This window comes from Falco punctatus (genome assembly GCF_963210335.1).
Source record: "Falco punctatus genome assembly, chromosome: 13".
Taxonomy (NCBI): Eukaryota; Metazoa; Chordata; class Aves; order Falconiformes; family Falconidae; genus Falco; species Falco punctatus.
Window position 1 is genome coordinate 2,793,852 of NC_137593.1, and position 15,303 is coordinate 2,809,154.

The 15,303-nt window shown below is 35.6% G+C and overlaps 1 protein-coding gene across 3 annotated transcripts in view; it reads right to left on the bottom strand.

Annotated features, from left to right (window-relative positions):
- Positions 1-1,011: 1,011 nt before the first annotated feature.
- IFT80 (intraflagellar transport 80) overlaps positions 1,012-15,303 on the bottom strand; it is a 54,206-nt gene continuing 39,914 nt past the window's right edge. For 2 of the 3 annotated variants that reach the window (XM_080408988.1, XM_080408989.1), the window contains exons 13-21: positions 12,268-12,332; positions 11,338-11,473; positions 10,501-10,648; positions 9,586-9,757; positions 9,147-9,164; positions 6,636-6,725; positions 6,366-6,538; positions 5,107-5,230; positions 1,012-2,310 (exon numbers count right to left, since the gene is read on the bottom strand). In XM_080408988.1, the coding sequence (XP_080265114.1) occupies positions 2,197-2,310; positions 5,107-5,230; positions 6,366-6,538; positions 6,636-6,725; positions 9,147-9,164; positions 9,586-9,757; positions 10,501-10,648; positions 11,338-11,473; positions 12,268-12,332 (1,040 nt within the window). In that variant the 3' untranslated portion in view covers positions 1,012-2,196. The remainder of the gene's footprint in view (positions 2,311-5,106; positions 5,231-6,365; positions 6,539-6,635; positions 6,726-9,146; positions 9,165-9,585; positions 9,758-10,500; positions 10,649-11,337; positions 11,474-12,267; positions 12,333-15,303) is intronic. The other variant, XM_080408990.1, reaches the window with a different exon arrangement.

The window sequence follows — 15,303 nt, forward strand, 5'->3', positions numbered from 1 at the left end:
CTTGTTAACATACCTAAAACATCTGTATCCTTCTGTTATCTCTTTTTACTTAACAGATGGCATTAAATGAACTATTGAAAATTACTGTACAGACTGTACAGTACAGAAAAAAACAGGTACAGACACAGTGCAGAACTTCAAAACCCCAGACAAACCAGCACAAAATTATCTTGGACTGGACAAATGGAACTTTTCTGGGAACTGCACTTGTGATACGTAAAAACCCTGGAACAATCCCAGTGAAGCCATATAAGAATGTTTCCTTCTGAGAATATTCTGAAATCTAGGTTTCATACCCAAGGCTGGAATTGTACCAGGTTACCTGCATATTAGAACCTGGTGAAAATAAAGAATATTTTTTTCCAAATATTTATTTTTCCAAGATACTTATTTTGCCTTGTATTCTATTTAACACAAACATGGCATATCATTCAGGACTGGATATGCACAGAAAAAACCCAGATCTCATCAGCAATAAATACCTTAAAGTCTTCCTTGTGCTTTGGCCCAGGAACTAACCCACCTTTCCCATCACCTAAAATAGAACACTTCTCATCAATACCGAGACATGGAGAGCCAGCTTGAAGTACTGCTGTACCACCTTCTGTGAACATCGACATCGGCTGAAGCGCAGCCAGTCTGAGACGGTACCTTTGCAAGCGTGGCATCCATTCCACTGTTTTATCTCAGTCTTTGCCATGGCTAATCGTTGCACCAGGCACTTTTAAGCAGCTGAGTGAATTTGCTGCCTCTGCTGTACCTCCAAGTGGCCCAAGAATAAAAGAGTGAGATTGAGCCGAGATCCTGAACTTTGTAGCACCGCTAGACTGGTCTTCAAAAATTGCTTATATTGCATTACAAATCTGAGCCAAGATTCATAAATTTAACATTAAACACTTGCCATTAGTGGTATTTTGGGCTCATTTCTGGAAAGTAAGTGCTTTCTGCAAGTTAACGGAAGGTGTTTACTTTGCCATATGTCAGCACACCAGAATACTGCAGAACTTCAAATGAGCTACATCAAATACATTGTTTTATTTAGCAGTCAGGTAAATCAACGGAGATCACTTAATGCATCACCTACTAGATACATTTTAAAAAAACCTCTGTTTTTATTAAGAAATTTATAAGCTGTGCAAAAAACCATCATATAATGATTTACAAAAACGTTTGCCAGATATACAGATATTTAACATTTTGATGGTAATATTTCAAAGATCCATATTATACAAGGTCAGTTATGAATAACTTGCTCATATATTTGTAACACAAAAGGCTTCTGCAAAGAACATCTAGCATATGCAGCCACTTTCATATGTAAAACAAAAATATATCTTGAAACAACACAAATGTAAAAACAGTATTTTCAAATCAAGTGCTTGGTGCAGAAAAAAATATGTGGGAAGTTCTTCCTTATTTTAAATGAGTATGGTATTTCAGCCTTAAGGAAGCTTTCAATATTGTCAATTATACGTGCTAGATGCTACAAAACCAACCAACAATTCTGTGTGTTACTTCAAACAACACTCAAAGCACAGTCCACTGTATTTTAAATTATTTATCTCAGAAAATACCTTTTATTGCTAAATTGTTTGCTGCAGGAACTAACCTGAGTTGCTGAAGTAATCTGAAATCATCTATTAAAGAACTTGCTCATACATACGTAGTACCAGAAGTATGTATTACCATAACTGTGAATAAAATATTCCTTTGTATTTATAGGTGCAAGCAAATCCTTTTTTTACTATTCAACATTTAGTTTGCTGAATTTGTCTTAGGGCAACTTAAACAACTCTTTTCAGAGGTCCCTGAGTTTGCAGAAATGACCAAACTACTTAACTAGCTGCTTAAACAGGGAAATTGGTAGTTGGAGGCAACTGAGGTTAAATAATTTTAATGGCAATGAAAATTTAAAAGCCACTAATGGAAAGACAGTAAATTTTCCTTTTTTGTCATACATGTATTATGGACTACAAGGTAACTACTCACTGGAGTTAGGGCATCAGAACATAAACCCAGATCCAAATGAGACTGTAGTAAATCAATAATTCTGCCTGTCATCCAGCCATTAGCAAGAACCACAGCAATTCTCACTCCTGTTCCCCACAAAATGTTTGCTGAGGCTTTTTTTAATGTGTCAAAATATGCCAGTACAAAATATCCAAGAAGCACTCATTAAGGCAACCAAGAGGACAGTTACTGCTGTACAGTTACACTGGCTCTCACTGCGGGACTGGTTGCTGCTCGTTCTCGTTCTTTAGCAATTTCCATCTCTATTTTGGCTTTGATTTTATTCCAATCAACTTCCAGCTGTAAGAAGAACAGAAAAGGGAGTACGCAGAGGTCAACTAGCATTATATAGAGAGGTCAAACAGATAGCTATACACTAAACAGACAATTTGAAATTACGATTACAAACATTATGTATCAATCATTACACAGCACTTCACATATAAGCGACAACTTGTTGACACACTAATGGCATGTATGAAGGCAGAGCTGAGTTCTAACAAACTGAGCTTTCCACCTTTAAAATAAAACAAGCTTGATATCTTAACAAATACTAATACATCTCATTGTGTCTGGCAAAAACCCATTAGAACACAAAAATAACTTGGATCAAGTCATTACATTTAAATTAGATGCGACCTCTGTGTCCTATTACTGAGAGTATAGCCCTGTATCAATAATACATGCAGTGATGTCTTTTGACTGCGCCTGAAGTCCACCAAGTAAACACGATAGCATATTACACTAGTTATTGATATAACAGAAATCAGATTTCTGTTTGAAATTTGTCGTCTAGATCAATATAAGTTTTAGCTTTATATTGGCACTTCTCCAGCTGCAGAGAATCATCACCTTCCGGCTGTATTCTATTTCAGTGAAACTTCAGACAACAGACATAGTACAATATCCATGGTACAGTGGAGTACAACTGTTGCCTGTCTTTCCAAAAATGCTTGACAAGAAAGAATGGATCATGGTGCATTTGGTGACTACAAAAACATGTCCAAAACCTGGGCAAAAATGTAACTGCAAAGTTCAGTTTCATTGCTGGAGAATTAAGACTGTCAAAGATGGGATGGGAAAAAAAGTCTCAATTGCTGCACAGGGAATTTTCAGAGTAGCTGTTACTCTGTTAACTAAGTCATGAAATAACAAGGAAGATTCTCTGTGAGGGAAGATGTAATTGCAATACCCATATTCTCATGTGAAAAGGTTAATACCTCAATTCAGGATGCATTTACTGGGTCCAGGTGCTTTGGATCTGATGACCGAAATCTTTATGGAGCTCTAAGAAAGAATGCGTTTGCTATAACAGATGTCACACAGATGCTAAACATACCACATACAGGGCTAATTCTGCCATCCAGCCCAGAGAGCTACTTGCCAGCGAAGCCAACAATCCTTGCCAGTGACACCTACTAACTGCCAAGATATGGATTCTCAGTATACTCACTAGGTTCATAATACCTTACATATAAAGACGTGAGATGTAACAACTAAGCACATTGTTTAGATTCCCTATCTGCTTGCAGATCCGTGCTCTCAGCTGCAGTAAAGAGGTAAAAACTCCTTACTTAAGCCAGAAGGAGCTTTAGGTGGTGAAAGGGAAACAGACCTATTTATTTTTTTCCCTGAGAAAGAATAGCAGCACAAAATCTTGCTTTTCTCTTCAATGCCCTTAATGTTTCCTGCTAACTTTGCTAGTTACCACTACAGCCAAGAGCTTAAAATCCACTTCATTAAGCAGGTTCCCTCCCAGTTTCAGAGGCAGCAGATAAGACCTCCAGAACACGGATGCAGAAAAGGACTTCTTTATTCCAGGAACCTTCTGCATTCTGAGACCCAAGTTTCAAGACTGAGTGTAAGGTGAAACGGGCTCCACCCGCGTCACTCTGCTCACACCTTGTCACTGACAGGGTGTTATTGCTTAGGAACCCTTCCAGAAACTACAGCTTTCTTGACGATTTAAAAACAAGACAGTATTATCTAAAAAGTCTCTTTCAGAAGCATCAGGGGATTAACATGATTTTTGCTCAATAATGGATTTAAAGTATGTAGAAGGCATACTTCCAGCACAGCAGCCAAAATTGCTGCATGATAAGAGTGCCTGGAATCTGTTCTTTTTCTGTACTTCCTAGGTAAAGTACTGCAGAATGGTTCATTGGGGGGCTAGATACTGTGCAGACTTTTTATTCTTGCTTAGGAAATGAAACATCCTTAGAAGTGCTAAAAGCTAATGACTTACATTAGAAATCAAGCTTTATTGAAAGTGTAATGGACAATGACCAATTAAAGGATCTGAGCTAACAGCTGAGATTATTTCCTGATCCATCAGCTACTGTGGATGCAAGGATCTGACACTGTCAAAGTACACGTCTCTCTTCACAGTTTCACCCTCAGAATGCTTCAGAACAGTGAGGGGAAGAGCAGGAAGAACATAAGGGCCGCTCAGTGAAATTGCTGTCTAAGGTGCACATGTGCGTGATGCCTCTCATAAAAGAAATGCACACAAGTACTTCAGTGGAATCTAAGGTACTTTTAGCTTATGAACTGTAAGATCTATCCTCAGTCTTTAAGATCTGTGAAATGCTAATACATTGAAATGACCTACTGATGATAGAGGGTTTCCAGAGGTTTGATGAAATTGTATATTTAGCTATTTATCACATTCAGCAGAACGGTTTGTAGTTCACTTTTAATGCATATCTGGAAATCTTCAAAGTTTGTTATTGTTGCTATCCATAAAATCACAAAAAAATGTTGAAGACATTTTAGAGGTACCCATTCAATCTGTACTAAGGTCTAGCTCCCTGTTTATAGAGAACAACTATGCCTACATTTGTATAATCCTTGCCAGATACTAAATATATACATTCCACGTCTGCACCTTCAAATAAACCACATGCACAACTACTACTAGCCAAGTAGCCACACATCAAGCTATGAACTTGTATTCAGATGTAAAAATTTTAAGATCTGTGTCCACATTTGAACCAAAGAAGGAAAACGTAAGAGCAATTCTTCCCCACCCTCCCAAAGTGGCTACAAGGGGCAGGCTGACCTAAAGCTGTAGGAATAATTCTGAGCAATACTTACACCTTCTGCATATTGCAAAAATCTTTTGTTAGTTTCTTTTTTACCAAAGTCCTCTAGGAACTTTTGTCGATAAGCCAGGACCGTGTCAACATGTGTCTTGTGCTTTACTGCTAGTTCTAGGGCCCTGGAATAAAACAGAAATGGGCTTGTCAGGCTATATAAATGCTCTGGCACAACTACAATCACCATGGTTTTGCAAAACGATATGCTGAAAAGCATTCGGGCTGCAGGCAAAGATTCCTTATCTATAGTGCCAAGCAGTTTTACATTAGTATCGGTCACAAGAGGTTAAAAGTAGCCAGTGAAGGAAGACTGTCTACTTTATGATGCATGCTATGAAAAATATCCAACGGTTATTTCTGTTGACAACCTCATCACATCATTGGAGTTTGACAATACGAGTCTTTTTATTTCAAGGAAATAAAACAGAGTGGTTAGAGTTTAGCACTCTCAATATAAAGGGGCAAAAGTAATAATTTTTAATAACTTTGTAACAGTCAGGAACCACTCCTGAACAGCGTCATAATACTTATTGATAGTGTATGCTACACAGCATTTATGAATATTCTATAGGGAGGAAAGATTAGGCATTGGATTAGTATAACCGATTACTCACATCTGTTTTCTTCTCAATGGCATAAGGAATACTTATGTTTGATAGATACAGTTTTTAGATGAGACATAATAGGCAACAAAATAAACCCCACAGATATGTGGGGAGGAAAAACAACTTTTTGCCTACGGTGATATGAATATAATAGCAGAGAAATTAGTAGTAAATGGCCTCAGAAGATTCTGTTAGAAAACGTGGGTTTTTGTTTAAAGCAGAAATTCCTACTTTGTTTTCTCAGGCCTAATTCATATTTCATCCACCTACACAGTGCTGGGAGTCTGAATGGCAACGTATCTATTTTTAGCAACAAGACATTTCAAAACAGCCTTAATTCTTTGAGGGTCACATACAGTTTGAGGTATCACTAAGGACTTTCCTGTGTCAAAAATAATGAAAAAGCAAAATGTTATTTAAAAATGCTTCCAAACATGCTTTGCACTTCTGTCACAGAATACTTGTCTTCTAAACATGACAGAAAAGAAGTTACTTCTTTGGTTATTGTCAGGATATGATTTACTTCATCTTTTTACAATTCTGGGCAATTACAGTACAGGTAAGCATCTGCAATAAAACAACCAATCCCAATAATTTACAGGTTACCTCAGTAAGACTGCTTATAAACATACTGTGTTTGAAGAAATACTACCTATCCCAATTGTAAAGATTAATGTTGACTTGAATAGCTTGATAGATAAGGCCTGTTTGAAGAAGCAGGGTTTCAGCTTCTTGGGTGTTTCCACTGAACAGCAGTGTATGAGCCATCCTTGACTCTTTTGATGGAAGATCTTTGATGGAGTTGATATACTGAACTTTGTCAATCTGTTAACGAGATGTACAGTAGTTTAATAAGGGAAATTAATGAAGAAAATTAGTTTTGCAACAATTTAACTAGAAATACGTAACTAAATTTTCTTACCTCACCAATTGATGCATAGGCAATTTCTGCTGTAGTCATGTCTTTGTTGGCAACTGCCATAGCAGCTAAACAAGCCCACATCGTCTGATCCTGAAATTTAAAAAAAAAAAAACGCAACTCTTACAACTTCAAATATTTACTATCCTGCTAAAAATGACTTCTCAAAGGAAGTATGCAAGTCCTGAATATAATGCATAACAATACAACATTTCTCAGTATGCCATTTAGGGCACCATGGTCTAACTCTCTTATTAGAAAGTCACTACTTTCTCATCTTTCCTCAGAACTCCTTCATTATAAAAATGTTGAAGTTGTGATCAGCTGAGACTGACAGTGTGGCTAAATGAGTCATTAGCTCTCAGCATCTCAGCCAGTAATGAACTCCTGCCATTGTATCACTTCACAGCCTCGTCACTGGTGTCCCTGTCACTGCTCGTGGAACTATGCTGGAAACTAAAGCACTGGCTGTAGTTAGGAAAATTAGTTTAAGCTGGCTGATCTCAACCTAGCTTCACAAATAACTGCACTGGAACCACGATGCTGACAACAACTATACATTTATCATAAACATACTATAACTGAAAAAACTATTTGACTGTAGAACAATGAACCTGCTGAAAAGTAAATAAGAGCTTCAAAAGTTCTGTCTCCTTTGTGATATTTTCAGTACATTTTATGTTTAGGACTAAGAATTAGAAAACCTTAGTGGTAATAATAATATTACAACCTTGTTTTCTATTCTTGTAACTTTTGCATTATTATTTGGGTTTTTTACACAACGTTAAGGAAACTCCACTAACTCAGAAAAACATTTAGGAAGATTCTGACATTTTGGTATCTTATCTTTTCAAGTCTGACAACATTATAACAAAGCTATACTACTAAAACATACTAATTAATACAGTTTAGGCTACCACATGTGAAAACTCTAGGTCAGACAGGAAAAATTTAATTTTGAAGACACTTGCTAGTCCACACACAGTCCAGGAATTAAGTGGGTTTTAGTAGTTTTGCTAAATATGTTTAATAACAAATTTGAATTTTTTTTTAAACACTTCATCATATGGTTTTTAGAATAGGTTTTTAGAAGCAGCATAGGATTACTGTTAATTTAAATCTGACTAAACAGCTACACTGAGCATGCTTTAAACATATTCCCATGCCATGTCTCAAAATTGCTTTTATATGAAACAAAACTGGTAAGACCCACTGAAGACAATGAAATACAGTAATTTAGCCTAAGGCTTTCACTATCACCGTCTTTGCACATGTTCCCACTCTTTACCAGGATTCAGGACAAGATAAGCATTCCTCCTGGTAGCCCATAATTTGGGAGATTCAAAGTTGTCCAGAGAATCAAATACTAATAAAATCTTGGTCACATTTTTCTCCTGCTTCCCTATTATTCAGAAATTTAGGTGATAAAATGCTGAAAGCTCAGCTTGAAACTATTCAAGGGACCAAGTTTCTAGGAGTTTTTCACCAATTGGTCTTGTGTTCTCTCTTTCCTCAGAAAGATGGTCCGTTTTCTTATTACTGATTAGAAATGCTTTGAACTGTCTACCTGGGTTGCCCCAAATCAACAAAACAGCCCTGTGTCTCCATGAAGAGTTTATGAATCATGAAAGATAAACAAAGTACTCAAGGCAAGACCTTGGTGTAAGGGTGTTCCACGTCATCCCTCAGCCCAAACACAAAGTATCAAATAGAGAGGATATTCACACCATCTAGTTTAGGCCAGATTAGATTACCTTCTATCAAAGACAAAAATTTTCTTTTGTCAATCAATGCAAAGGAGAAGTCTTCAAAGACCAAGACCGAAGTATCTAACTTGGGGATGCTTAAAACCAGATGATGTGAATACTCTTCACGCTGAAAATAAAGATTCTGTTCCAGTTTTTCTTGAAAGGCCTTCCTCACTTGTTGACAGATAACAGATTAATGAGGAAAAGCTCATAAAAAAAGGACAGTGAAAAAAACATGATACCTATATTGAGATTTCATTTAAAAAGCACCAAAAATTTAAAGTATTTTTTCCTTTTAAGTATGACTAAAATCATTGGATGACTCTGCCCATAAGAATGAAGAGGATGCACGAGAAGTTTGACCAAACAAACCCCCTAAATTAGAAAACCTTCATATCAATCAGAAAAAAACCTATTAATATTACCACCCAATACAGTTGTTTTATTTTTAAAAGATGATGCATTTAGATTACTCAAAAAAGTTAACATAATACTGCATTTGAAATCTGAAATCCCAGTTCCCATTGCCAAATACTGGGAAAAAAAGCCTACTATTAAAGGGCTAGCACCCAAAATAAAAATCAATATACAACCCAAGTTTTCTGGATGTGTATTGATTTAATAATGCAAATACAAAAATAATTGAAATACCCATTTAAGGTCATGGCAATCAAAGTGCTAAACTCTTTTCTAGGACTACATGGGGGAAAGGAAGCAGGGTTTGGGGAGATTTTTCATTGTCAGTTTTAAAGACTCCCAGACTCACCTCATCTGTTGCTGTTGCCTAAATATATATAAAAGAAAGCAAAGGGGGAAAAAAATCACACAAAACCCAAGTGAAATAAAACATGAAAAACTACTAGGCAATGGTGGAGACACAGATAATTTTTAATTGGTTATATTAAGGCCTAGTACTGAAAAGTTAAGCTTATTACTAACTTCTGTGAGTACCAGACTTTGCTGTGAATAAAAATAAGCATTTTTATTATATATAATGACAACTATGAAATGATGCATCTGTATATTACATAATTATGAAAAATGTATAATTTTTCATGACCAGCTCAAAACCAATCAGCAACAAAGCAGAAGAATGGAAATCAGATGTAACATCTGATATGCAATTACCATTATTAAAGGAATACCTGAAAACATAAATATTACAGTGAAATTATATCTGAACATTCCTGATAATTAGCATTTACCTTGACAAAGCGACACAATCTGACAGCATCTTCCCATTTAGAACTACTAATATATTCATGAAGAATCGCAGGATAAGGTGACATATTAAGGTGAATAAGTGAACCATCTGCTCTTCTAATTGTTATTTGATTTCCTACAAAATGTATAATCTGGGGATTTTTGCCAAATTCACTGGGTAGAGAAAGAAAGGTAAGTTAATATTTACTTCTTTCTTACTGAAAAGGACATTAGGAACGTAAAGAAATCTTTGTTTCAAAATTACAACGTGATTATACTTTGTTTCCAGAGCACATAAAAATCTAAGCACCTAGTTATTCACTAGTTGTATCCAACAGGTGGTTGTAATGTTAACTAAAAATAAACGTTAGTTATGCACATACACTGGCTGTAAAGCAAATGCAAACTGGGTATTTGTGCAAAAATTTTCAAATAGATTTTTCAGTAAAAAGTATTGGGGCTCCCACAACTCTTAGAATGAAATATAAAATCCTTCATCAAGAATACCTGAATTAATTATCACAAGCGTGCAGACTGAAGTAAACATGCTGAGCTGGAAATAGTATTATCTGTGATGTAATGTTTTGATACATTTAATTTCCAACAGATACTTTTAACATATCTTCTTTTTTGTTTGATTTTTTATGAACAACTAAGGCAGTATTTCATGAGATACGATTAAAATTTTGCTTTTGCATCAAGATATGCATCATCCATTTCAACTGCAAACTTTATGACATGAATTATAAAACACTTTTTCCTCATTTCCTAATCAAGAAGTAGTAACACAAGAAGAATTTTAGAAGTTGCAACCCTGGCTTTTACTTCAGCTGCCAAAATTAACATAATGTTTTAAGGAATGAGTAAAGTAGGTAAAATACATAGTAATACTATTATGATAAAAAAGAATATATTACCTTGCATCTTTTTCATACAGAGTTTTTGGCAAAAGATCTTTATCTACATTGACTGTGTTGGGGTAGTACCAGACTGTAAAATGAGTATCTTGAATCCCACAAAGAATGTTAGACGTGTCATTCCAGGCCAAAGTTTGAACCATTGTCCCTTAATTTAAAGATAGAAGAATAACATGCATTTCCACAAGAAACTTCAAAATAAAGGTACACTTCACAAACTGTAGTAAAAGGGTAATTATTAGCCATTCTTAGTTCCTTTTATAAGGACTGAGTTTAACACCTTGTTTATAAAGTAACATCTTACATACTTAACTTCCAGTCAAATTCAGTTCTTGCTTTCTGAAAGTAAGTTCTTTTCAGAATAATGGTTTTTTGGACTTGGTTTTGAGACTGGAGACCAAAATTAACACAATGGTCAGACTGCAGCTTTGTACTTCATGGATCATGCATCTACCTGCAGCATTTAAACTTTTAATTAAAAAACATTAAAATTAAGAGTTTGCATTTGCAAGAAAACCTTCTGAAAGATTCTGTACTGCATAATTCTGAGGAATACATTCTTCTCTAATACCCTTCTAGCTGCTTGCTCCAGAATGCAGTAACAAGTGCTTAAATGTTAACAGCTGCTTTACATGTAACTGATATATTATCAAAATTTAGATAAAATGTACTAAAATTGCCTCTACCACTATCTTACGGAAGCCACAGAACTATTTCCAATGTTTTTTTCAAGTCCAGTTTCACTATTAATTAAAAAGCAAAATTTTGTCTCTTTACTAGATAAAAGTCTATTTGCCTGCTAGCACATGATTGAATGTTATTTTGAATTTTCCTTACCTATTTTGACAATCTTCTGTTCTTTTCCAAACCGTTTAACTGAAGTAATGTAGAGATCTCTGTTCTTATCAATAAAAGCTATTTTTCTTTCACTTGTAAGTCCTTTCTGGTCCAAAGCAATCGCCACAATTTCCGTCTGAAAAGGAAAAAGAAAATATCTGATTTTTATTTTGGAGATTCGTATCACAGAAAGCATGTGATATTCAAAAAAATGAATGCTTTACTAGAAATAAGGCACAAAACTCTTGAAAAACCAGATTGTGAAGACATTTTATGTGTGTCTTCTCTGTGGAATGAGGCATTATATGAATTGAATTTCATGCAGATTAAACTAAAACTGCAACAGAGAAGAGTCAGCAGTTTAGGAATTTACTACAGAACTACAGAAATACAAGTTGCAGTCTCAAAGCAAAAGCTGCCTAAAAGATGAATGTTTTTTCTTCTCTCCAAAGAAGCTGCCTATTTTTGACTTTTTTGTATACCAGAAGAGTGAAGAAAAGTAAGATGCAGTTCAGGCAATCATTTTTGAAGACAGTAAAAGCTCAGACTGAAGGCAGACAACTTTTTGATGATGTTCCTTTTCTTCAGCATTAACAACAGGTTGACACTAATGAAAGCAGCTTTGGAGGACATGCAAAGGAAACTCAGGTGATGTTTTACTGCATAACAAAACTATTTGCCTGTAGTTTCAAACTCTTATGTGCATGGGAAAGACATGCCAGTAACTGAACACAACCTATAACATATCTCTTTGTACCTCGACGCTGCATAAAGAATCTGATTTTTGTTATGTCAGCTAGGGTTGTCAAGCTCCTGCCTATTACAATTGTAAGCCTTTAAAAGTTTATTAGACCCATTACTGAGGAAATCCGTTATTGATTCTTAATTTCAAAGTATAATAAAAAAGAGACACTAGATTCTTCACCTTACCTTATGGGTTAGAGGCTTTCCATCACCCAATGGCTTTCCAGATAAAGCTTCAAATATGTAGATAACTGAAGAAATAAAAAAAAATAATATTAGTTACAAACAAGAGTTCTTCATAGACTTTTCAAGCAGTTCCATTCATTTTCAGAGGATAATTTACTGCAAGTGGATACTTATTACTGTGTGCTAGATATACCAATGACTCACACTCTGGTGAAAAAAGAATCTTACAGTCGGGAAAACTTAACCATCAGAGTCTGCTGAGCTTCGGAATAGCCTCATTTTGCAATTGGAGTGATCTGTGAAAATTCTCAAATATCCTTCTTTCCAGAGCATTGATAGCCATTGAAACATGACATCATGGACTGATACAGAAAAGTAACGTTTTACTTCCCATCACAGCTCAAATGGTTATTTACAGAAATGACACGGAGTTCTATCTGATGCAAGTTTGTACTCTCCATCTGAACAAATTAATGTATCTGATACATTTATTCAATCTTAACCCATTATTTTGATGAATATGAAAGTTTAGGAAGTGATACCATTGAGTGGAATATTTTCCTGAAGAAATTATCATCATATAGAAAGCTGCCCTTCGAACAATTGTGTAATGCATTCTTTAGAAGCATTCTCTATTTTGTTAAAAACCTGCTCTGTTTTGAATTCTTAATACAGTGGTCCCTAGACATATTTTCTTGCAGGACAGTTCAGGTTTTCAGCTTGTCATGATGATACAGTTAATGGCAATACATTAATAACTGGCTTCCTCAAAAAGTATCTGCTTTATCCAGATATACTTGAATTGTATATATAAATTCTTGCAATCTTTACCAGAAGCCCATCTGTTCTACACTCTCCCTGTCTCACCCTCAAAACAAAAATAAAACAAAAAAACCCTCCAAAAACCCCCCACCTACACCATCTCTATTTATGGGATATCCAGTGATGACTCAAATTTGCAATTCACTTAAAAATAAAGTTTCTCTTTCTTCCTTTCTTTCTGTCTTTATATATACAAGTGTATGTGTGTGTGATGCACACATATCCCTGTGTGTTCAAAACCTATTCATACATACTTTATACATAGTCTGTGAATACGCACATGAATTCAGACAGGCATAGGTAGAGTATTCAAACCTAGTCAAACCTAGAGGAAACTGTAACATTATAAGGAACACCGGTTGTAATTTAAAGCACGCAATTCAGCGTTAGTCCACGGATGTTTTCAGATGTGACAGAAACATTTCAGATGTTCAGTAACACACCCCACCTGCTATTTCAAAGCATTACCTGTAAGTACACTACGTAAGATGAACATACAAGTTCATTCCAAAGGATGGCGATGTTAACATGTTAATCCTGCTGTGCATTTCTTTCACTAGGACACAGGATGTTGGTTTGAGGTCAATGGTTATACAGGCAGATTTTATTTTTTTTTAAATACAACTGTAAGAGCAGGTGTTCAGAAAACATTGGTTGAGTTTGCAGAGGAAGAAAAAGGTTTTGCTCTAGGCAGCAGACTAAATATACAAAAAAACCCACCACCCTAGTTGTTTCTGAGAAGTTCTATTTTTCTCACTTTTATGCATGTCTCCCTGCATGAAATGTTTTGATCTAGCTATACAAGCCAATTTTACAACTACTATACTAGCTATAGGAAGTGAGATGAAGAGTTTTAAAGAAAACCACTGTACCTAACTGACAAGTAAAATTGGTTAACTTTTCATGAATCTACAATGTTTATAAACGTATTTAAGAAAGTAAGTTTGGGGTTGTTTTGTTTCTTTTTTCTGGTCTGGAAATATTCCACATCACTTTATAATCATTTAGAACCTAAAATAGATCTTTTTAATATGTATAAATGAAATATATGAATAAAGGGTATTCTCTCACTTTGAACATCCAGAGAAAGAGAACAGCTACTGTGTGTGTGCCTTTTAACACACTTGTTCTCTTACGACAGAATAACTGCTCCTAGGGTGAGCAGCTCCATTTTAAGAACAGGCTCACCTCCCTCTTCCAGCTTTATTAGAGACTGAGGAAGGACTGTAAATGCAGAGATACCAACCTTTTTTCTAGATTGCTGAAGGAGGAAGAGTATCCAAGTAAAAACACTGAAGGACAGCAAGTGATAGCGTCCTCTGTTTCAGTGTAAATTAGCTTGTAGACAGCTCCATGCTACAACATGTAAACTGCTTCCTGCATCAAACTGAGCTATCTTAGATATTTCTATATTGCAGTGCATTATGAAAAACAGACCTGCCCTCAAAACAGGGCAAAGAAAAAAAAGAACGGCTTCTGCTGGGGTGAGTTGAGAAGGATAAACAGGCTTAGATAAGCCGCGGCTTCCTGTGCCAAGGATCTGTTTTCCCATGTGCTGGCATATTATCAGGCTTTTTACCACTACTAGTGGGGCTTGTATCTAAAAAAGAAAAAAAACCCCACCCCTACTCATTGCCCTGATGGAAGCTCCTATCAACAGAATAATTTGGAGAGCTTATCTTGAAATCATAGCCAGAAACCCAGCCTCTGTAAATTACAATTTTGATGAAGATTACCCTGCGTGCAGAACCAGCTCACAAGATTTTCAGGACACTAATGGGAAAGGTTTGGAGATGGAGATGCTCTTCAGTCTGCTCAGGAAGACAGGCAGGGGAACAGGGCAAGAGAGTGAGTTTACCATCGAAACGTTAAATATGCACGCATATAGAGAACAGTCAATATTTATGGATACATTTTCTATATAACCTCAACTTATTGAAAGTACTTCTACTGCTTTTGTTCTAACTACATCAAGGTGTCACTACGGCAAAAGTATAAAGTCCCCGCGTTACATGTATTAATATACAAATACACATACACTCATGTAATATAAATAGACATACACACAGAGTAAAAAAGAAAAGATCAGAAATAAAATACAACTTTTTACTTATCCATTTAGATTTTGTTTGCATCCTACTGCTTTCCTCCTAATAATTTACACTGAAATATATTTTTGCTGATTAAAATAAATTTTAATTATTGCACAGCTGT